At 41.7% G+C, this 22,326-nt stretch overlaps 1 protein-coding gene and 1 non-coding gene across 8 annotated transcripts in view; both read right to left on the minus strand.

Moving 5' to 3' along the window:
* Window positions 1-8,757: 8,757 nt before the first annotated feature.
* Window positions 8,758-22,326, minus strand: part of pum1 (pumilio RNA-binding family member 1) — a 115,953-nt gene continuing 102,384 nt past the window's right edge. For all 7 annotated transcript variants that reach the window (XM_052036119.1, XM_052036115.1, XM_052036120.1 and 4 more), the window contains 5 exons: window positions 21,700-21,837; window positions 20,610-20,735; window positions 15,356-15,477; window positions 13,828-14,020; window positions 8,758-10,843 (listed from right to left, as the gene is read on the minus strand). In XM_052036119.1, coding sequence (XP_051892079.1) covers window positions 10,712-10,843; window positions 13,828-14,020; window positions 15,356-15,477; window positions 20,610-20,735; window positions 21,700-21,837 — 711 coding nt within the window. In that variant the 3' untranslated portion in view covers window positions 8,758-10,711. The remainder of the gene's footprint in view (window positions 10,844-13,827; window positions 14,021-15,355; window positions 15,478-20,609; window positions 20,736-21,699; window positions 21,838-22,326) is intronic.
* LOC127581915 (small nucleolar RNA SNORA50) lies at window positions 18,400-18,533 on the minus strand. The gene has a single exon (XR_007958040.1). It is a non-coding gene; the product is annotated as a small nucleolar RNA SNORA50 (small nucleolar RNA).

The following is a 22,326-nucleotide window of genomic DNA, read 5'->3' on the forward strand; positions in this document are numbered from 1 at the left end:
ACAAAAATCGAGTTAACATTTCAGGTCGATCAGAGCTGGAAGAGACTCAGCCCCTCCATGTGGACCACAAGAAGCTGCAGAGAGTTGCGGACACAGCCCAGCGCATCACGGACACCAGCTTCCCCTCCTTGGACTCTGTCTTTACCTCTCGTTGTCTTGGTGAAGCAGCCAGCATAATCAAAGACCCCACCCACCCGGGTCGTTCTCTCTTCTCTCCTCTTCCATCGGGTAGAAGATACAGGAGCCTGAGGGCACGTACCACCAGACTTAAGGACAGCTTCTACCCCACTGTGATAAGACTATTGAACGGTTCCCTTATACGATGAGATGGACTATGACCTCACGATCTACCTTGTTGTGACCTTGCACCTTATTGCACTGCACTTTCTCTGTAGCTGTGACACTTTACTCTGTACTGTAATTGTTTTTACCTGTACTACATCAATGCACTCTGTACTAACCCACTGTAACTGCACTGTGCAATGAATTGACCTGTACGATCGGTTTGCAAGACAAGTTTTTCACTGTACCTCTGTACAAGTGACAATAATAAACCAATACCAATACCAATACCAATAGATATGGTTCATCCCCACAGAGCAGCATTGGCTGCACCAAGCTTCAGTGCGTCCCTCAGCACGTACTCCTGCAGCCTGGAATGTGCCAGTCCGCAGCATTCCCCTACAGACATCTCGCTGTGCTGGGAGACCAAAGGGCGTCCTTCACTGAGTTGATGACCTTCCAGCAGCACTTGATGTCTGTCTCGGTGTGTGTCCCCGGGAACAGCCCATAGATCAGAGTGTCCTCTGTCACGCAGCTGCTGGGGATGAACCGGCATCCGTCTCCACACCCTCTTAGCAAATCCACAGTCTGCAATGAGTTGGGTGACCGTCCCCTCCCCACTGCAGCCGTCCCGAGAGCAGTATGTGTTGGGAATGATATTTCGACCATGCAGGAAGGCTCTGACTGGGAGGGCCCCTCTCACCGCCAGCCAAGCGAGGTCTTAGTGCTTGTTGGTGAGTTCTGGCGATGAGGCGTTCTGCCGGATGATTTGGACAGTTTGCTCAGGGAACCACCCCACAGTCTCAATCCAGTTCCTGTCCCGCAGTGTCTGCCGGATGTTCCGTGCTGACCACTGCCTGGTGGACTTGTGGTCAAAGGTGTTTGACTGGAAGAGCTTTTCCACAAAGGACAGGGAATGTGGCCACTTCCGGCTGACTGGGACATTGTGTGGCAATGGGATTCTTCACATTCTTCACAACACCAGGGACAGGATTCAGTCTTTGCCAGTTACATTAAACACAGAGAAAAAACACTGGCACTGGAGTGGGGTAAACCAGACAATTTATATCTCTGAAGGTGTCTCAAAGCAGATCAGTGGCATTAGTACAAACTGGATTTAACTCTGTTATGAATGCTGTGGACATAACATGAATGTAATCTGTAGTCGGAGTCAGGGTGCCTCGGGCAAATTGTTACTCTCACCTGAGAATGGAATCTCACATCTACTTCCTTTCAGAGTTTGCTGAGGTTTTGATGTTTAATTTACACCCTTTAATGTTGGTATCAGAGTGAGAGGAGACCACTTCACACCAACACTAAAAATCTTTAGTGTGAAGTTGCTGCCAAAGACAGGAGCATATGCTCTGTGTAGGTTGCAACATAACAGCATCTAACATTCAGTCAAATCCAGCTGCAGTTGGAATTGATACATATATTAAGACTGTGCTGTCACGGGGGTTCTAACCTATTATTCTACCTATTCTACCACCCTTCAGGAGGTGAGAAAACAGGGAGGGAAATCTCCATCTTACACTGTCTGGTGAAATGTGATTCCAGACTTTGGTAACTACCTGCTGAAATGATCAAACCTCCTGCAATGAAGGCAGCTCACCACCACATTCACACCACTAGGGATGGGCAATAAACGACCCTCACATCCTGTGAAAGATTACAAGACACCAGGTGAGACTAATTGACTCAAGTCTGGCTACGTTTAGAATCTGGGACCTCCTAAGACTCCAGGACCAATCACCACACAATTACATACAGCACTGCCATGTGAGTGTGCAAAAAAATCTCTTACGTAAGTGCATTGGCTGGTGGTTGTCCTTCAAAGCATCAGCAATCATAAATCAATATGCGTATGGAGAAACCTTATACAGGGGCTACACCTTTAAATTCAATATAAAAAATGCAAAGGAAATAATGCCCATAGAAATGGAACAATACTGCCATCGTGTGGTCACTGTTATAGAGTCATAGCGTTAAACAGCACAGAAACAGGCCCTTCAGCCCAATTTGTCTGTGCCGACTAAAATGTCTATCTGAGCTCTTCCCACTTGCCTGTGTTTGGCCCATATCCCTCTAGGCCTTTTCTAACCACGTACCTGTTCTAGTTTATTGGTTAGTTTTGTTAGTTTATTGATAATCTGAAAAATGTTTAATCGTGAGGGAATAATGGTTAAAGTAATCTACGAGCTGCTGTGTGTCACAAGTACTGCCACAAGTAGACTCACAGGAACCTTATCTCTGCCATTTTCCTATTTTTACCAACACTGATAAGGAAAGCTTAGTGCTTGTGTCTTAGTTATTGTCTAGCAGGGATCTACATGCACATGGCGAAAGCCTCATCAGCAGCCAGTGAGATGGACTGTTCCTGAGACCGTATTTCATGGCACTGGCTGAGGAGGGAATGCTGACTGGAATATTGGGATAAGCACAGGCTCTCTTCTACCCACTAGGACAGATAGTTGAGGAATCTGCTTTGGTGTTTCACTTGGAAAGTTGAGGTTGAATTAACTTGAAGTAACTAACCAATAGCAAAGCTCTTGGTTGGTGTAGGGGTTCCCCTCAATGCTATGTGAAGCAATGGGCGTGCTTAAAAAATTAGCTACAATTGTCTGATACCTAAATACAAAGTAGGCTGGGACTCTACCATTAATGCTGTAACTAAAAGCTTGCATTTCTCCACATTGCTACTGCTTTGATTATAAATATCGAAAGTATACACAGTGACTATAGATACAGACTGTGGAAGATTTTTAAAGGTGTGATTCACTGAGCTCCTCGCTTCCTCTCAATCTCACTGAGAGCAAAGATGTCAAACCCGTGACAAACTGACATTCTCCAGCTGTGCTGAGCCAGCTGAAGATTCCTAAATTTGGCTTATTTGCTGGCTTGTCCTATTCAAAGTTCTGTGTCTGAATTTTAGGAAGGGCTTTTTTTTCAACGTAGTGCATTAATCTTGAATCAGATACTGGAAATGCTCAGCAGGTCAGGCAGCAACTGTGAAGGAACAGTTAACTTTTCATTAGAACTGGTCAAAGTATGTATTTAGATATCTTTATTAGTCATAAGTACATTGAAACACACAGTGAAATGCATCTTTGCGTAGAGTGTTCTGGGGGCAGCCCGCAAGTGTCGCCACACTTCAGGTGCCAATGTAGCACGCCCACAACTTCCTAACCGGTACGTCTTTGAATATGGGAGGAAACCCACGCAGTCACGGGGGGAACGTACAAACTCCTTACTGACAGCGGCCGGAATTGAACCAGGGTCGTTGACACTGTAATAGCGTTACGCTAACTGCTACACTACCGTGCAGCCTGAGCATTTGATTGGGGCACTGATCTTGACTGAAAATATACAGCAAGGTGATTTATTTATCTATCTTCACCTTAATGGTTTAAATCAATTTTTAAGTCCTTTAAGGAAAATTTAATTAAATGTACTTGTTTTTTGTATTTTTTTAAAATTTAAGACTGAACCATTTATAAATGTGGAGCTAGAGGCCCCATCGAGAGCACCGAAAGCAATAGACAAGGTTGGAGGGGTTCATGTGAATCTCTGCCTCACCTGGAAGGGCTGTTTAGGTCCCTGGATGGTGCTGAGGGGGGTGGTGTAGGAGCAGGTGTTGCACCTCCTACAGTTGCAGGGGGAAGTGCCCAGGGAGGGGGATAAGGTTGGTGGAGAGGGATGAGAGAACCAGGGAGTCATGGAGAGAGTGGTCCCTGCAGAAAGGGGTGGGGAGAGGAAGGTGGGATCACGTTGTAGCTAGTGGGAATGACGAAGGCTGGTGGAGTGAAAGGTACTTTATCCCTGTTCTATCTGGAGGGAGGTAGGATGAGAGCAAGAAATGGAGGAGATGTGGGTGAGGGCTCCATCAACCACAGTGGGGTGGGGGAAGCCGCATTTCCTGATAAAGGACATCTCAAATGTCCTGGAGTGGAAAGCCTCATCTCAAGAACAGATACAGCGGAGATGGAGAAACTGAAAGGAATGGCGTCCTTATAAGAGGCAGATGGAGGTGGCATCTAGTTTGTGAATGTCTTTGATTACACTTCAAAGCAGTTCAAGAGGCCCCCTGACAGCAGCAAGCTTCAGTGAGCTGACAGGGCAGTTATGGAGTGGGGGGGGGCAGGGGGGAAAGCAGGCTTTTAGACCCCCCCCCCCACCCCACCCAAGGCCCAATCAGCTCTCAGAGCCTGCTCCACTTTGGGGAAGGGGAGGCTCCTGGGTAAGGTGGGAACACTGGGGCTGAGTCAAATCCAATTAAATCAGGTCCATTATTCTCAAAACTTTTAAAGTTTATAAATGATAAACTTTTCCCAACTTTTGTCAATTTACAAATTTACTAATGTATGGATTGTGGGCCCTGCTGGAAAGATTACCATTTACTGGCCCTCACTAATTACCCCCACATTTCCCCCCCCCCCCCCCCGAGTTTAATTTACCATAGTTTTCCAATTCAGTCAAGACTCCAGGGCAATCCTGGAGGTTGGGAACCCCATGACTTAGCCACAGAAACAAAGAGCTTGGCCTCTCTGATCTTCAATGATACCAGTTCAATTGGGCATTGAAATGTTTTTCACAAAACTAAAATTTTACATTAGAATGGGCAGGTTATGTGGAAGAACACATCAGTGGCTGATGATGATGGACATTTGCAATTCATTTTTGACTGTAAACTCATCTGCGCAAGAATTTGCTTCATATCCAGGGCACCACACTGGACAAAGCAGTGTGGTGCAAACACCCGTTTGGCACAGCAGAGGGCAGAAATGAGCTGCCAGGGAGGGGAAACCACACCGCAGAGCAGAAAATGCTGGGAAATCTCAGCAAGTCAGGCAGCATCTGTGGAAAGAGAGAGAAAACGTTTCAGGTCTGGGAACCTTCTTCAGAAGTGAGAAAGGAACAGACTGGTCAAGGTAGCAGAGAAGTTGGGGAGGGGGGGGCGATGGGGGGGGCTGTGGGGGAACAAAGGGAATTCCCCCAATTGGGTGAAATAATGAGACAGTTCTTTTGACTGCGTAGCATGTTGCTAATGTTGTAAAGTCAATGTAATGTTGTATAGTCTGGTCACTGCGACAAGCCTGGAGATGGCAGGCAACAATGGCCAGTCCTGGTACAAACTGAAAGACCAAATTATCTTAAATTGGAGAATTCAATATAGAGTCCTGCAGGCTGTAACCGTGGTCAGATGAGGCGTTGTCCCTCAAGCTTGCGCTGGGCCTCATTGTAACAGCTCAGGAGGCAACAAAGGTCAGAATGGGATGATAGATTAAAGGGGCAGGCAACTGTTCAGGGTCACTCCTGTAGACTGACTGCAGGTGTTCCACAAAGCTATCACCCAATCTGCCTGTAGCTTCTCCAATGCAGAGAAGCCACATTGTGAACTCTGAATGTGGTGCATTAGGTTGAAAAAAGTGCAGGTGAATCATTGCCCCCTCTGGAATGACCAGTTAGAACAGTGGTTATTTCATCCCATCAGACATACCCTTTGTTCCAACAATCTGCTGGACAATCTCAGCAGGTCAATCACCTGTGTGGGGGGTGGGGAAAAAGTGAGGAAGGAACTGACACTTTTGGTTGAAACCCTGCAGTGAGATGATCCCTGAATCCAATGCAGGGTTTCGACCCGAGACAGCTACAATTCCTTTCCTCCCGACCGATGTTGCTTGACCCACTGTTGCTCCCGATACCAGCATCTGCAATCTTGTGCCTCCATTCCCTTTGTTCCACCCTGTCCACCACCAGTCTCTCTCTCAATTCTGATGAAGGATAACCGTTCCTCATTTCATGGATGCTGTGGGACCTGCTGAACTTTTCCAACTTATTTTTATTTCAGATTTCCAGTGCCCACAGCTCTTTAAACTTTTCTTTCACCGTAGCGCAGATATACTGCAATTTTTTTTAAGCTTCTTTCCAGAGTAGGTGCTTGATGCAACTGTAGGACACACAAGGATCACTTTGCATCTTTAAATTTAGACCACAAGACATAGGAGCAGAATTAGGCCATTCAAGTTTGCTCCGCCATTCGATGACTGATTTATATTTCCCTCTCAACCCCATTCTCCTGCCTTCTCCCCGTAACCTTTGATGCCCTTACTAATCAAGAACATATCAACCTCTTCTTACCCAATGACTTGGCCTTTACAGCCATCTGTGGCAATGGATTCCCCAGATTCACCACCCTCTGGCTAAAGAAATTCCTCCTCATCTCAGTTCTAAAGGGACAGCCTTTTATTCAGAGACTGTGCCCTCTGGTCATGGACTCTCCCACTACTGGAAACATCCTCTCCACGTCCACCTCAATTTTCCTGGTGGTAGACACCACGCACTATAATGGTGTGGTGCACAGGGAGAAACAGATTCACAAACCAAGCCACCTCCCTGGGCCACCTTAATCCAAATCATTCAGAAAAACACAAAAGCCAAGTTTTTAAAAAGCCATTCACAACTTTCCTTTCTGCTCCAGCTCAGAGATTCTTTCCTCCTTGTTTAGCCTTAATGACTAAAGCACATCATATCCATCTCCAAGAGCAACATCTGAGGAAGGAGTTGTGGTAAAAGGTGGAAATTCAAAGGACCTGAGTCCACCCTGCATCAAATCAACTTTTTAAAATGTAGGTACTGCCAATGTGACCTGCAGTAGCAGTGCTGTATCCCGATTCCAGGCAGAGAGAGATCTGTGCCGGCAAAATTGTACCCACATTATTTGACCTGTGCCCACCATGTGAATTTATGAATCAGCCAAGGTTGCCTCAGAAGCCACCGGTATAGGATGCCTGCTCTGAGGGGAATTTGAACACAGTCTAAGCAGGACATGGGTATCTTATTCAACAAGTGGACCCCTGGAGCGGGTGGGAAGTTATCAAATTCTTTCTTGGGCCTGCAGCCCCAATTACCTCTTTCAGATACCACCAGGCTGCTCAAGTCCATGAGAGCTCGGGGGCTCTCAGATGCTGTTAGCAACCCAGGGGATGACAGAGAGAGACAATGCACATACAACCCACAGGGCTCTGGGGTAAGGGCCTCCCACAAGCCATATATCATGCAGCATGGCTTCAGGAAGAAGAGGAATTTGGAAAGCCATTGTCAAGATCAAAACTGAAATAACTCCCATCCCTGGAGCCACACTCCGTTCACTGAGAGTTTGGGAAAGTACTGAAGGCAGCACACCTTTTCGAATGATGCTTTGCTGACACCCCTTGTGCAGCTGCATGACATCAGACACACGCAGCTCCTGCATTTACCTTGGAAAGCTGACTGGAAATATATTTCCCAGCAACTTGTTTTTAATGAGATCCAGCATCTGCAGCTTTTTGAATTTTAGGGAAATCCTAAAACGTGCCAACTTGTCTGAAGATGGGGGTTTGAATATTGGTCACAAGTCACATTGTCACCCCACACGTACACCCCTTTTCCCGAACACTGCTGACTCTGCTGTACTTGCTTAGTGTCTTCCATTCCTTTCTATTATTTGACCAGAACAAAACAAGCAGCAAAAGATTCCAATGTTGATTACAAAGTATGTCAGGTTTTAAAATGCAAGAGCTAAATTTCCACAAATGACAGGCAGTGGTTTTGTTTAATCTTAGTTTTGGAAGACTGTTTTGGTTTTAAGAACACATGCTGCTGAACAACACACCTCACTTTTACTGGGACGCCTAATGCTCATGGGAAAGAACTGCAAGTCAGCAGTATTCCAAAAGCAAATGTAACCTCCTGAACTTTTTCCACAGGGAAAGAAAATGCTCATTTAAGAAAGTTCAATTGTTTTGATCCAATTTTTTTTTTCTGAAAAAGGTAGGTTTAACATATCTTATCACAAAATTTAAAAACACGACTTGATTGCAAAACATTAAATAATTTCACTGTTGACTACAAATGTATAAGATATACAACACTTTACATTCAAGATTTTGGTACACATTTCACAGATGTTAGAACTTTGTAAGGTTGCAAGGATTTCTACAGATTAAGAATTGGAACTTAATTCTTGACTCCTCCCCCCCCCCCCCCCCCCCCAACAAAACTACCCAGGCAGAATTCAGCTACAACCCATGCAGAACGTACAGCCTAAGCCTCAGGTTTCATGCTGGATCTCTGCAGTTGACTGGGCTCAGCTGGGGCAGTGTAATTCGAACACTGTACAAGACACATCAACAGAAAAACAAAATGTCCAGGGCTGCTGTTGGTTCCTCAGTGACTGGGGCCAGGTACAGAATGCAGACATCAGGGAAGAATGCATCTGCTATACACCCACAGTTGGATACTCTGCCACTAACAGCCAAGCTCTCACAGATACAAGGAGGCAAAGGAATAGATGGAACTGTGTACCAGGATACATGGCATCACATCATGATGACAGAAAAAGCCCTTTATCATATATTTAAAAAATGCAGAAAAATCCCAAGCTACTAAAATGCTGCAAGTAAAATTACTTATAAAATAGCTACCATAGAAACGATCGAATTACTAGCTCTTTTAATGATGTTTTCCAAAAATGTCTAACCAAACCACCCAGTTTTTTTTAAAACACAAGTACAGATTTTAAAGTACTTTTCTTTTCAAAATAAAGAGCACGCATTGTTTTTAGAGACAATCTACACAAGAAAAAAGTTACAAAAAATATTTGCAGAGGCCAAGCATACACAGGTTTGTTAATTATACACATATGGTTACAGGTGTACTTGCAAAAGTTCTTCTGGAAATATACACAAGGCTTTCTGTAAATGTACATCATGAATGTAGTGTTACATTTCTATATTCAAACCAAGAAAATTGACAGTATCATACATTCACTTACAAGTAGACAAAAAATGCAAAATACAGGTATCTTCTGTACAAAAGGGGTAGGTCCACACTTTACAAGATGAACAGGAAGTTCTGTTTCCATGGTAACTAGGGGTTCTGTTGCTATGCACAATTTGTTTTACTGTCACAACAAAAAAACATTACAATATTTGTAAAAGTTCTATGTGAACAGATTATTAATTTTCCACAACATTTATAAAGACTACCGTTCCATCGAGTGACAGATTAAAAAGAAAGCAAGTGTTTTACATTCCCTAAGCTGTATAAAGATAGAACATTTTCCTTCAAAAATTTACTTCTGATTGAGAATTTACATTGTACAATACTATATGCTAACGACAAAAGGAAAAAAATGTGAATATACACTGAAATGCACAGTCTTATTTTTGTTTTCAAAGGGTTAAAGTTGGTTCAAACTTTCCACATTTACATTATAGAGGTTTACAAATGTACAATTGTACAGTCAAATTATGCTCCACTACTAGGGTACATTTTAGATACAGATAGACATCAAATTGCCAAAAAAGGAAAAAAACTACAAATATATATGCAAAGTCTACAACAATTATACACTACATATTTATAAGCAAGACCAAACATTTGGTTGGATTTCATTTTGTCTTCCTCAGGCTGAAATTTGTAAAATATCAGTCCTCTTGGTTCTATATTTTATTGTACACACCTACCTGTTGAAGGAATAGGAGGCAAGCAGCACACCCACAGAGGGTGTGCACACAAACAGAAACTGTGTTCCATGGTTGATTTCAACATGAAAGAGAACCAAACAGCATACCTGGAATTTGAGTAGGCTAGAAAGCAGGGGCAGGGCAGTCAATGCAAATCATAAAAACAGCAGGTATTCAGGTTTAAAAACACCCACAGGTTAGGGAAAATTATGAAAAAAATGACACTCGTGGTGCGCATTTAATTTTTTTTACACACAATAACTTTCATTTTAAAGTTAATTGTCATGTTTTGAAAACCTGTGTAACTGATTTAAATATAAATTTGCCAAATAATTGCTGAAAAGCTCATGTCCATAATGAAAAAAAGTTAATTACAAGTAGATTTCAATTTCTTGCATATCTTACTGTCACAGCAGGAGTATATTGAGCCGATTCTGCATGTAACACAAGCCCAATTTCACCAAAAAGCACCCTGAACTTTTCTACTTTTTGTACATATAATGGGATGGCTAAAATATCACAATTTTGATGTATTTTCTTTTTACCTTAAACCTTATGTACAACTATTTCTATACATCACTGAGACAAGGTAGAAAAGCAGGGCAGTGATCATTTCTAAAAAATTAACCAAAAAAAGTGTGAACATCTCCTGGAAAAAATAGGACTTTGGGAATTGCTAAGCATCATATATAATATATACATAACAGACTTAAAATAAAATTTATAAATGCTTTCACTGAAGAAACTAAATTGGTTTGCTTTTTGCTAGCGTGGTATGGCAACCTAAAATCAAGGTGTTTTTTTTTGTTATGAGCCTGCAGGGATGGAGGATTAGGCTGCTGGTTATCACGTCAGTCAATCACGTTTTAGTCCCCCAGGAAAGAGATGTCGGGAGGAGTTATTCTGTTTTAAAAATTTCACATTTACAGCATTCCATTCGGTGGTCCACCAATGGGGCCCAGGTCCACTCCATTCTTCATGTAATATTTTTCAAGTTTGGCCAAGATGTGCTTTCCGTAGGTGTATTTGCGAAGGGTTGCAATGTGAGGCCTGATCTGCAAAGACATTTTGAATATCAAGTTACAAGGATAAGAGTTTCTCTCTCAACGTACTACTGCCACTAACAAGATCATATTGACCAGGAAACATTGTTTAAGGCAGAACACCCGTCAGCCAACGTTGCAATCCTGCTGTCCTGATTTTTGTCTACACGCCAATGCAGCCACGTGTTAGGTGCCTGCCACTAGATAAAGTTCCTACAAAGTACCTTCCAATTCATTTATTGCACTTATGAAAATACAGATCAATTATACTGGTTTTCCCAAAATGTACTTCCCGAGTGAAGTGTACAGGTGATGTGATATTCTGATGTAGGTCATCCTCAAGAGGGAGGGTTGTGACCGGAACAGATGTTTATTTCTCACAATATGTCAGGGACCCACTATTCAACAACGACTTGTGTTTACATTGTTCTGTGAAACTTGAGGTACTTTCAATTAAATATTTTTGACATGAGTCACAGGAGAAGATAAATTGCCACAAGCTTGGACAAACTGGTTGGTTCTGAAGTGGAAAGGTTTTTGGGTCAAGGCAGTTTAAGGCACAGCATATAGCAAAGGAACAATTCAAATTCATTTGTGCAAGTGACCAAACTTGGAACAGTGCAGAAATCTCAAAGATATTTAGCTGTAGAAGGTGTTCCAGAGATAGATAAAGCTGAGTCCATGGAAGTATTTGAAAACAAGGATGAAGATTTGAAACTGGAATATTTTTGATCTGGGAGACTGCACTGGTCAGGAAGTACAAGACTGATAGGATGGCCAGGACTTGGACTAAGATATGGGCAGCATTTTGGGTATAGGTGTTTATACAGGGTGGAAGACACAAGCTGGCCAGGGCAGCAATGGAACAATCAGGTTAGTGTCAAAGGGAAGGATGAGGATTTCAGAAGCACAAAAGTCAAGGCAGGATTGGAATGGAGTGATGCAATTGGTGATGGACGTGGGCAGTTTGGTTATGAGGAAGGCTAACGGTCAGCACCTACTGAGAGTCAAACACAACATCAAGGTTGCGAACGGTCTGGTTCAACTTCAGACCATCACCAGGCATTAAAATGGTTGCTAGGGGAAAAAGGTTTGAGCAGGAACAAAAAACTCAGTTTTTCCAGCAGTTAATTGGAGTAAATTGCTGTCCATTACTCAGTGAGGGGTCCAAAACCTGATGCATTTTTGTATGAGATTGTTTAGTGGCATAGCAGGTGAAAACTTGAAATCAAAGGATAAATCCTTGGCAGGGGAGGGGAGTTTGTATTGAGGAAAATAAACTACTGTGTTCACACCTCTCTAGATAGAAAAGAATCCTACCAATCAAGGTTAGAACCTACAGCACTATTTCAAATCCAGCTCAAAGGATGAGGGCATGGGTGGGTGGAGTGGCTTTTCAGGAAGATGTTGTGATCAATGTTAAACTGTTGAGTGATTGAGGTGAATGAGGATGAATTGTTTACCAAGGTTGCAGTGACAGATGTCAATCATGACCGATTCTTTTGATCTACTTGGTAGTTTCAGGGTTCAAGCTCCATTCCAGAAATGCAACAAAGACCTGGGGTGACAAGTGAGACACAGGAGACTGCAGATGCTGGAATCTGGAGCGACAATCTGCCGGAGGAACTCAGCAGGTCGAGCAGCATCTGTAGGGGGAAGGAACTGTTGATGTTTCAGGTCAAAACCCTCTACCAGGTGGACCCAAAATAGAGAATTCCTTCCCTCCCACAGATGCTGCTCGACCTGCCGAGTTCCTCCAGCAGGTTGTTTGTTGCTCTGGGCTAACAATCTTGAGAGTATCAAAGGAATGTTTCCTCAGCAAACACTAAGGTCATCATCACCTGCTTTTCTTGAAAGCTTGTTGTGAGCAGATTGGCTGTCAACACTTCTAATGTACTGTAGGAGCTTTAAAGCACTGTGGGATGTGCAGAGGATACAAAAGATGTGAATGAACAGGTTGCTTTTATAAGAGTGCTGCAGCTTGGGCATAAAATGTCACGAGGGATTTAAGCCATGAACTGCAAGGAAAATGGACATGGATTTCAGGCAACACAATGCTCAAGGACTTTGGGAAGGAAAAGGAGATGGTGACAGGCAGCATGAGTTTTTTGGTGGTGGCTGTGGAGAGAAAGCACGTTGACAGTGCCTTTTAAGGGCACTCAGGGGATAGACACAGTTCCCAAAGAGAAAGGGCGGTTGTGGGGGGGGGGGGGGGGAATTAGCAGTTGGGTCTCGGGTGCGAGATAAAAGGAAAGTTGGATTGGATCTGGAGTAAGAGTTCAGGGGAAGGGCAGAAGGGAACATCAGAAGTTTGATCTGGTGGAGTGGAGGGAGGGAAACTGCAGTATCAGATGAAAAATAGTCTCAAGCTTTGTGAATACAAGATTGTGCCCTTGGAACATTGAGGGTGGATAAATACAAACGTTCATTTAAAACTCAATGTACTGAACGTTCTTTTGGATGTCAGAAGAGCCATTATTTTACTGTCATCATTCCATACCTCGTCATTCAAAAAACAAATCTCCAACTGATGCAAAGCATGATTACACCACGGTATGGGAATCAGTGTGACACAGTGGAAAGGACCACCAAGAATACAAGTAAATAACATCACTGCACAAGGTTCACAATGCAAAATTTAGAATTTGGAACTTATGACTTGAGGAATACAAAGCATGACTTCAGAATCATGAGGCACAAACTAACTCTCGCAAAACAAGATCTTTTAGCCCAAAAATATTTTAGCTTGCCTGCTAAGTGTGGCATAGAGCTGTACAGAGATCAGTCAAGATTTGGGCATGCACATTTACTGGAGATTACACAAGAATTTTGAGGACTATGAGTTTTCATCAAGAAACTATTAATATATTTTACCTTAAATGCAGAAGTAAAAATATTACATTGGAAAAAAACTCATTTAGATGAACTTCTTTTCAAACCTCTGGCAACTGGGAGATGACCATTCTGAAAATACACTAAAATCACATTCAACCTACCTTATGCATCACTATCTTGCGTTGGGCTGGCTCTGCCACATCAATCATCTTCTGTACCACATAGTTTGCATACTGATCCTTCATCATAGTGTATAAGGCACTGTGAGGACCATCATTGATACTGCAGACTTCATCAATCAGCAGAGCTCGTTCAGCACGAGAGGCATGGGTCACACATTTCTCAACAACATTGCTGCAAAACAAAGACATCCATGTTAGTGACAGTCTTTTGTGTATGACTAAATGCGACTACTGAATTATGACGTGTTTTAATATAGCAGACAGGGAAAACCATTCCCTTTGCCCAGCTGACAACCCACCAGAGGTCAGATCTAAAATTACTAGCCAAAGATCTGGAAGCAATGGCTCCTAACCCTGTCAGGATTGGGTGTGACAAAGACCACAAGGGGACTGTGAGACATTAAATTACCTCAATAGTATTAAACAGTTCACAAAGAAAATGTAACAGAGGAAAAAAAGCACTTTGCACTCCAGCTGCCTTGGCCGCAGGATGCTAAGTGGGAATCCCTTGGACAGCTAAAAGAACAGCCTGTGACATAATCAGGTATTTATTGGTGAGCTGGATGCAAAGTTTTTTTTTGAACGATGAACAAACAAGTGGGGCTTTCCTTCAAATATGGGAAATTACTGATCCAGAAAGGAAATGGGGAAAATCTACTTCAGAGTGCTTACCAGATTGTTATAATTCTACCTGAAAAGGATTGCAGAATCAGATTCCACAGAAATATTCATGAGATATTTCATTGAAAAGAAGCTATTTGCAGGGCAATGGGAAGAAAGGTGGGCTGTGGGACTAAATTGTTAGCTCTAGCAAAAAGCCAGTATAAGCAAAACAGACTGAATGGCTTCCATCTGTGCTTTAAGATTCTGTGAAGGGGACAGTCATTTGTGCCTTACAGCAAAGAAATGCTCTAGCCAAGATTAGCTTTCCAAGCATAAAATGTAAAAGACTTGGCACAAACTCCAAATCAACTGAAGGTATAGCACTACTGAGTAGCAACCAGATTGGCCCAGACGCTCCAGGTAGATCACGGTTTTACTGAACGTAAATAGCACTTAAAACACAGGATGATGCTGATGGTGGACTTCTAAAATGCTTCAACTGAAATCAGTATTTAAATCAAGCCAGCCCTTGGAATCCAAACACTCATTTCAATTCTTTTCATTTTTTATTAATGACCAAGATTTGAATGTAGAAAGCAGTATCACAACATTTACAGATGATCAGGGTTTCAGGCTGACTGAAGTGGGCAGAAGCAACTTGGAACTCAGATGGCAATTTATAACTAGCTTGAATGGGAAAAATAAAGGGTGAGATCCATTGGTTTTTATTTTTCAAAGGTTTACTGTCTCTTACAAAAAATTCTGAAGTTGTGAAAGAGAATTTGATTTCACTGCAACATGACCCTGAATAAATGAAACAGCAGCTCCAATGTACAAAAGGTCACACCACCAAATCAGAGGCCAATTCAAGTTCAACTAATCCAACCAATGTTGCAAGCTCTACCTGGCAAACTTGTGCTGACTCAAAGCCAGGACATTTCCTCGGATTTCAGACACGATCTTACTCTTATCCTCAGGACGGCCGTGTTCCAGGACATGCTGAATGACATAATTGCCATACTGATCCTGCAAGTAAATGAATAGGTTAAAATAACAACAGAACCATAATCATTACCATACCAGATACTTCAATCCTTTTTTTAGGGCTCGAACTAGATTAACACAATGATGCTTACAAGGATATTCTTTAAAATTCAACAATTGGTAAGTACCGAATTCATAATTAATGATTAAACAAACATCACCCCATACTAATTACATAATCAGCAATCAGCACGTAACATACTGTTGATCAGAGGATTATTTAAAAAAAACACTGACATCATTATTTTCCATTTAATGATTAGCTCTGGAATTACAACAGAAGGCAGAAAAATGCTTTGGGTTTTGAACCTAGTCGAAAAAGCAGCATTCTCCTTCAACTATCCTCCTCCTCACCTCTGCCCATTCAAAGTACAGCACTGCCTCACAGATCATCAAATTACAGTATTCTAGCGTGTTGCACGATGAAAGGAAACAGCAAGCGCAAGTCCAAGCACTGCAGAATGAGCCAATAGGGCAAATTAAAAAAAATGTCTTCTACTGTTATGTACCACTGACAGAGGCTTGGGAATATCTGCTATTTCCAAAGTTTACCACCAGGTTAGCAATGATAAAGCAGAAATTTAAAAATTGAGGGGAACAGTTGCAAAGTACAATAGGTTCAGATGGGAAGTTCCCTCGATCATACACAAGCAAGAACACTGAATGCCAGTCAATCTCAATTCTAAAAGCCTTCATAGGAGAAACATTTCTGTTCAGGTGCAGAATTATCTGCAGCGCCAGCCAGCACTGGCATTTTCAGTTGTGATCACTCGAAGACACCAATGGAAAAATTAAGATTCATGCTTCCAATGCACGGACTTTATAAAAGGGATCACAATCCAGTCTCTCAGGCACCCAGGATAACGGATAACTTTTCCCGAACACTATTTAAGCATTTACAGTTAAGTAATTAGAATATGTTCAAGAATTAACTATGAGTTGATTATAATTATAAACATATCAATAATCAGTTCAGTGGAAAACCACCACCTTAAAATCCCTAATGACAATTAAGAATTCTCATCCTGGAGCAAAACTCTCCCAAGACTTTCTCTCTCTGTACAGGCAACCCCCTCAGTACAGCTGTGCAGGTTATGGAAAATTCACCCTTACAGAATTCATAAATCACTACCGAAAAATTTGAGACATGGAATGAAATTCACTCTTACGGAATTTGTGTGGAGGTAAAAACAAATGAAGAAACAACAAACTTTGATATGCCACCATTTGTTTGTGCGTAGAGACAGAGGCTGGAAGATGATGTGAAGATGTCAGAGGTTGCCACCTACCTCCACCCACTTGGCTCCATCTGAGCCTTCTTCCCTTCTCTCCTCAACTGTTTCGACCCATCACCTTCCAGCCTTCAGTTTGATTTTTGCTCCAGATTACAGTATTGGCAGTCCCTTGCCTCTCCAAACCCAAAATGTAGACTTATAACTTCCCAGCAGTGATCAAACAGCCCATCTGAAAACATTGCAGCTGCTGCCCACTGGAGATTTGCTTTGGAAATTGACAAGGCAATCTCTTAAGTGGCTCCCTGCTGTGAACCAGCAGCTGTGCAAAGATTTGTGCTGGAAACTAACAAGGCAATCTCTTCACCTTCAATTGATACTTTCTAGTTAATTAAAACAATATCCCTTTCTCTTCTGCCTGCAATACAATGGGAATTCCCTTGCCCATAGACCACGCACCCACAGGGTCATAACTGTTGAGAGAAAAACATCCTACAGGAATGCCTTCACTTCTAACATGGGATTGAATGGGGGAAAAAGGGCTTCATGTTACAAAAGATTGCAACATGGACAGCGTTCTATGAAAGCAACCCCTCGGTAACACGGGAGTTGCCTGTAAAGTCTTCGAGACCAACTCTCAGAATTCCACCAATTCTTGCGCATCTCCAGTTTCCTTCACCTCACATTGGCATCACAATCGGCAACAGACATGCACATTCTCAACCGGTGAGGCTCAGGCATTCAGTTTCCTCAGAAGCCTAGTGCTGTGCAAGTGAGCACCACTCATGCCAGGGACATTCTTCCCAGCTTCCAGTGCTGGCGAGACCATGGGCTCATTTTGGTAAAGGGGGCAGGGAAGGGACAGGAAGTTTATTGAATATCCTTCCTACAAGTTTTAATTAACTCAAATTGTTTAATAGTTCAAGAATACTTGGCAAAGCTTTAACTACATTTTGAAGAATTTTTCTTTTTTGACACTATATTTTAAAGAACTTTTGGTTTAGTGTATGTTTCACAAAACAGAGCATACAATTTATTTTGATTTCAGCAGGTTAAAGAAATTAGGGACACAATGGTGAACATTAGAATCATTCAAAAGCTAAAACAAAATTACTATCTAACACTTGCACTTTAGGACTGCAAGGTGTCCTTCGGTGGAAACAGGAGTGATGGCACATGGCTTAATTCAGCACCCATGTAAAGCCTTTTAGTAAATTTTAATTATGAAATGTGTTTCTTTGTTATTGACCAGCATGATTAATATACACTCTCTCTGTGAATTGCATGTGCTAACTACAATTAAATGACAGCCCTTTTTTTCCTGCTGCTTTTAACAAGTTAATTGTTTTGACAACTTTGAATGATTTGGCATTCCTTTCTGCCTCTCCTTCACTTTTTATGGAAAGAAAATGCGAGACAAAAATAACAAGATACATCCAACAGAAGTGCATCATAGCATTTACCTCGATTTTTCTTCTACAATTGATCTCCCACAACAAAAATCAGATGTGATGCCTTTTCCCCGAGGCTACAATCTCAGAGTGCTAGAAATATTTTCCCATCTCCAGATTACTTTATCAGCTGCAACTCCCAAAACATCCTTCTACCTTATAAAGTCAATAATCCTTAATCATTTATTTGCAACTGCAACACCAAGTGGTGCCGAATCACAATATGTCACTTGTCCTTAAAAAAACAGCTCAGTGTTCAATGCTGAGAAGTTCCAGTTATCACAAGGATTTGCTGTAGCACAGTTGCTTGGCCTATGGCACTACAGATCAGTGCACAGGTTCAAATACTGTGCACGGATAGAATTTTAACCAACACAGATAGAAAGGGTAGAAGAGTGAAAATGCAGGATTCAGCTTAGATCCCTACATTTTTCCATTATTTATCCCCAGATAATAATTCCAAAAATAGAATGCTTTATTATAGTCAGAAGTTTTCTAGAAAACAAGATAAAAGTTTACAAATGTAAAGTGGTCTTTAAAGCAACTCAAAAATATTTTTTTGCATCAAGTTTCCACTTTGCTGTCTTTTACCATGTCCACATTGATTCAGTCTACTCCAGAGCCTACTCTAGACTGACGTTTCAGTGCATTACCAAGGGACTCAGCCGCAATCGCAAGGCATTGTCTTTCAGCAGAAACCAAAAAACCTAGGAGCCGCCTCCTCTTCAGGTAAATGCAAAAGCAGCCCTGGTGCAAGTCAACCAGCAAGAGGAACATTCAGAATCCTTTAAGATATTCATTGAGTCATCACTGCTGATGGTGGGACCTTGCAAACTGGCAACCACTGTTGGATTACAGCAATGACAACAATTAAAGCAATTCGTTATAAAACTGGGACCTCTGGGATCCTGAAAATGGTATCATAAAGATCAATTGAAAAACCATTGCTTTCCACATCCACTTTCAATTTCAGGAAGCTTCCACACATTTTTTTAAAACAAACATGATTTATATGTATAGGAAAACATAAATAGAGTAGTGGTTACCACTAATCTGCGACCTGTACTGAATGTCAGAATTAAAACTGGTAGACCTGGTCCATTCTGTACTTACAGCTGGTTTAAAAAATGCTTCAGGTGAACTGCCCCCAGGACTTGGGCCTGAACTATTTACAATGTAAATCAATAATTGAGATGTGTATTCCAAGTGTAACACATCCAAATTTTTTGACTGCTTCAAGCAGAATAGAAGGCTATAAGGAAATTGATAAAAGGCTCTAATGGAATCTGCAATTAAGAAAAACTACAACCATCAGTTTTCAATTTTGGAAACGCCGATGGTTTGACATCTGGCTCACCAGACAGTGATTGCCATGCTCACTTTTGGCTCATTGGGCCATGGTTCCCTTGTTTTCTTTCAACTAACCAGGGCTCCATTTCCCATGCTCCCTTTAATGGATTCGAGGTCCCAGTTGGTTTTATAACAAATTAAGTACTTTAATTATAGTCATTATTGGGTTCACGAGGAAAATTATAATACTGCGTAACACCTAAAAATGTACTAAAAGTGTGCTGGGATATCAATATTTTATCATAATTAATAACATTTAATTGTACAGAAAATCATTAATTCAGGCCCAAAGACCCAAACATGCCAGATTATCGGAGTTTTGCTATAGACTGGGCATGCTGAGTAAATGAGCAGAAATGTAACATGTAGAATATAGTATAAAGAAATATAAAATTATCCACCTTGTTGTGGAAAGTGCAGAATATTCTTTTGAAGCCACGAGAGATTGGGAATTGTGGATACTCAGAGGAAACTGTACTGCTGTACAAGTGTTACGAAGTTAACAGCAAGCAATTTAAAAGGTATGTTGGTCTTCTTTTAAAAAAGGAAAAAGGAATACAAGAGTAAAGTCTTAAGCAATTACATCCTGGCTAGACCATATAGAGTTGTGTGCAAGAGTTTTAGTTTCTTTACGTAACAATTTCTTCACCCTAAAGGCAACATGAGAGTTTCATCAATCTGATTTCTATGTTGGGAGAGATTTTCCTTAAGGAGAGTAGGACAAACTAAACCCATCTTCCTGAAAGTTGAGACAGGAAATTTCATTGAAACAGAAAATTCTTCAGGGGCCAAACAGAGAAGTTGTTGGGAGGATGCTGCTTCTGGCTGGACTGCCTAGAATAAGGAGGCAGAATCTCAGGATTTAGAGGTACTGAACATAAAAGGCTGCTATTTCACCAAGTGTCACAATCAGCCTGCCATGCTTCAAACAGGAAACAGCTAGTACTGAGGCTTGCTTCATATTCCACATCTTCATTTCACTGTGTTTCGATGTACATGTGGCTAATAAAGATATCTTATCTCCAAATCATAGAATTACAGCAACACAAAGACAACTGCCTTAGCATACAAAGATACATACCTGAACCAACTGCTCTGTGTGTTGATGTAGTTCCTCTAGAATCGGCAGGGTCTGCTCCGGCATGCAATGCTCCAAAATCCGCTGGATGACACGACAGCCGTATGGATGGGTCGACAGAGCAAAAACCTTTAGCAACAGGTTGCAGAAGAGGAAATTATTAAAGTAGCATGTGCAGACCAAATTTATGACATTTTATACATAGTGAAAATTTGTGTTAAGCTGGGATCATTTAGCAGTCTGGTACAGTACAAACTGCTTCAGTACAAACTGCTTCAGTTCAAATAGTTTGCCTCTACTGCCACAAATTCATGCCACTGTTCACCATTCCAAGAACTTTCACACACTAGCGTAGCGGTTAGAGCGACGCTATTACAGCGCCAGCGATCGGGGTTCGATTCCCGTCACTGTCTGTAAGGAGTTTGTACGTTCTCCCGTGTCTGCAAAGGTTTCCTCTGGGTGCTCTGGCTTCCTCCCACATTCTAAAGACATACGGGTAGGTTAATATGGGTTTAAAATGGGTGGCACGGACTCATTGGGCTGGAAGGGCCTGTTACCACGCTGTAAATAAAAAAAAAATTTGCCTACTATATACTTTTAAAATAGAATTTTGACTCCATCTTCTCCCACTCCTACCTTCCACACAGGTAGTTCATCTCTCAGTTATCTTTCATGAATAGATTGCTCGAATTTAACTCGCCTTTTCCAATAACAACAAAAGGTCACCAACTCTCTTCTAAAATTTCAATCATCTTTTCCCATAGAACTTGTAATCTTCCTTTTTATAGGGAAGCAGAGCTCTGTGTACATGTTAAACCAATATGTTACAGAGCCAGTATAATTTTGAGACTTGGTCTGAAGTCAGCTGAGGAGCCATTCCTATTCCCACAACCAACTGTATCATCCTATAGATTCCATTACTGACTACTGGTGTGGACAATCATAATGGCCCATACCAACATCTAAGCCACTAAAGATAAAACACACAAAAAAAATCTACTTGGTTGAGATCTAGCTCAGCTGAAACCAACATAATTAAAGGGGGGGGGGGGGGGGGGAGAAAAAGAACAAGAATTTTCTCATCAAATCCTACCTGTCCTTGGAAAGCATCGATGATGAACTGCAGCGACTGTGGCTGAACACATTCAATGCACTTTTGTACAACATGGTTTCCATTCTGATCTTTGACACATTTCAGGACATGCCCATCAAGCTCCTTCACCATTTCATTCTGTATACCACAAGGAAATGCAGGAATGAACACAGATTGAAGTTACACTTTAAGCCAGAAACAATGCCAATGATTCAAACCATTCCCTTTCATGTACAAATTATATGCAAATTCTCTTTTCTTGAGCAAATTTCTTCATAGATCTTTTAATATTCCATTTCTTTTTGAAACTTTGTCTCAATGGCTCAGCCATTACAAATAATTAAATCCTGCTTACTGGTGGGTAAATTATCAATCTGAACATCGCGCATCTGTAACTTGAGATTCAAGGAAGTCGGAATATTCTTACAAATGCGACTTGTGGAACTTCACACACTATCAACCAATGAACAGCTTAAACAGCAACGCAGGAAGCCAAGCAAGCCCATACAATTTTAAAATGAATCTTAATGATCAAATTTTGGAAAGGGGACAAATTTGCAGATGACATGAAAATGGTGGTAAATAGTGAAGTTGCAGGTCAGAAGAGGACAGAAAAGCAGATGGAAT

This window comes from Pristis pectinata, chromosome 22 (assembly GCF_009764475.1).
Source record: "Pristis pectinata isolate sPriPec2 chromosome 22, sPriPec2.1.pri, whole genome shotgun sequence".
Lineage (NCBI taxonomy): Eukaryota > Metazoa > Chordata > Chondrichthyes > Rhinopristiformes > Pristidae > Pristis > Pristis pectinata.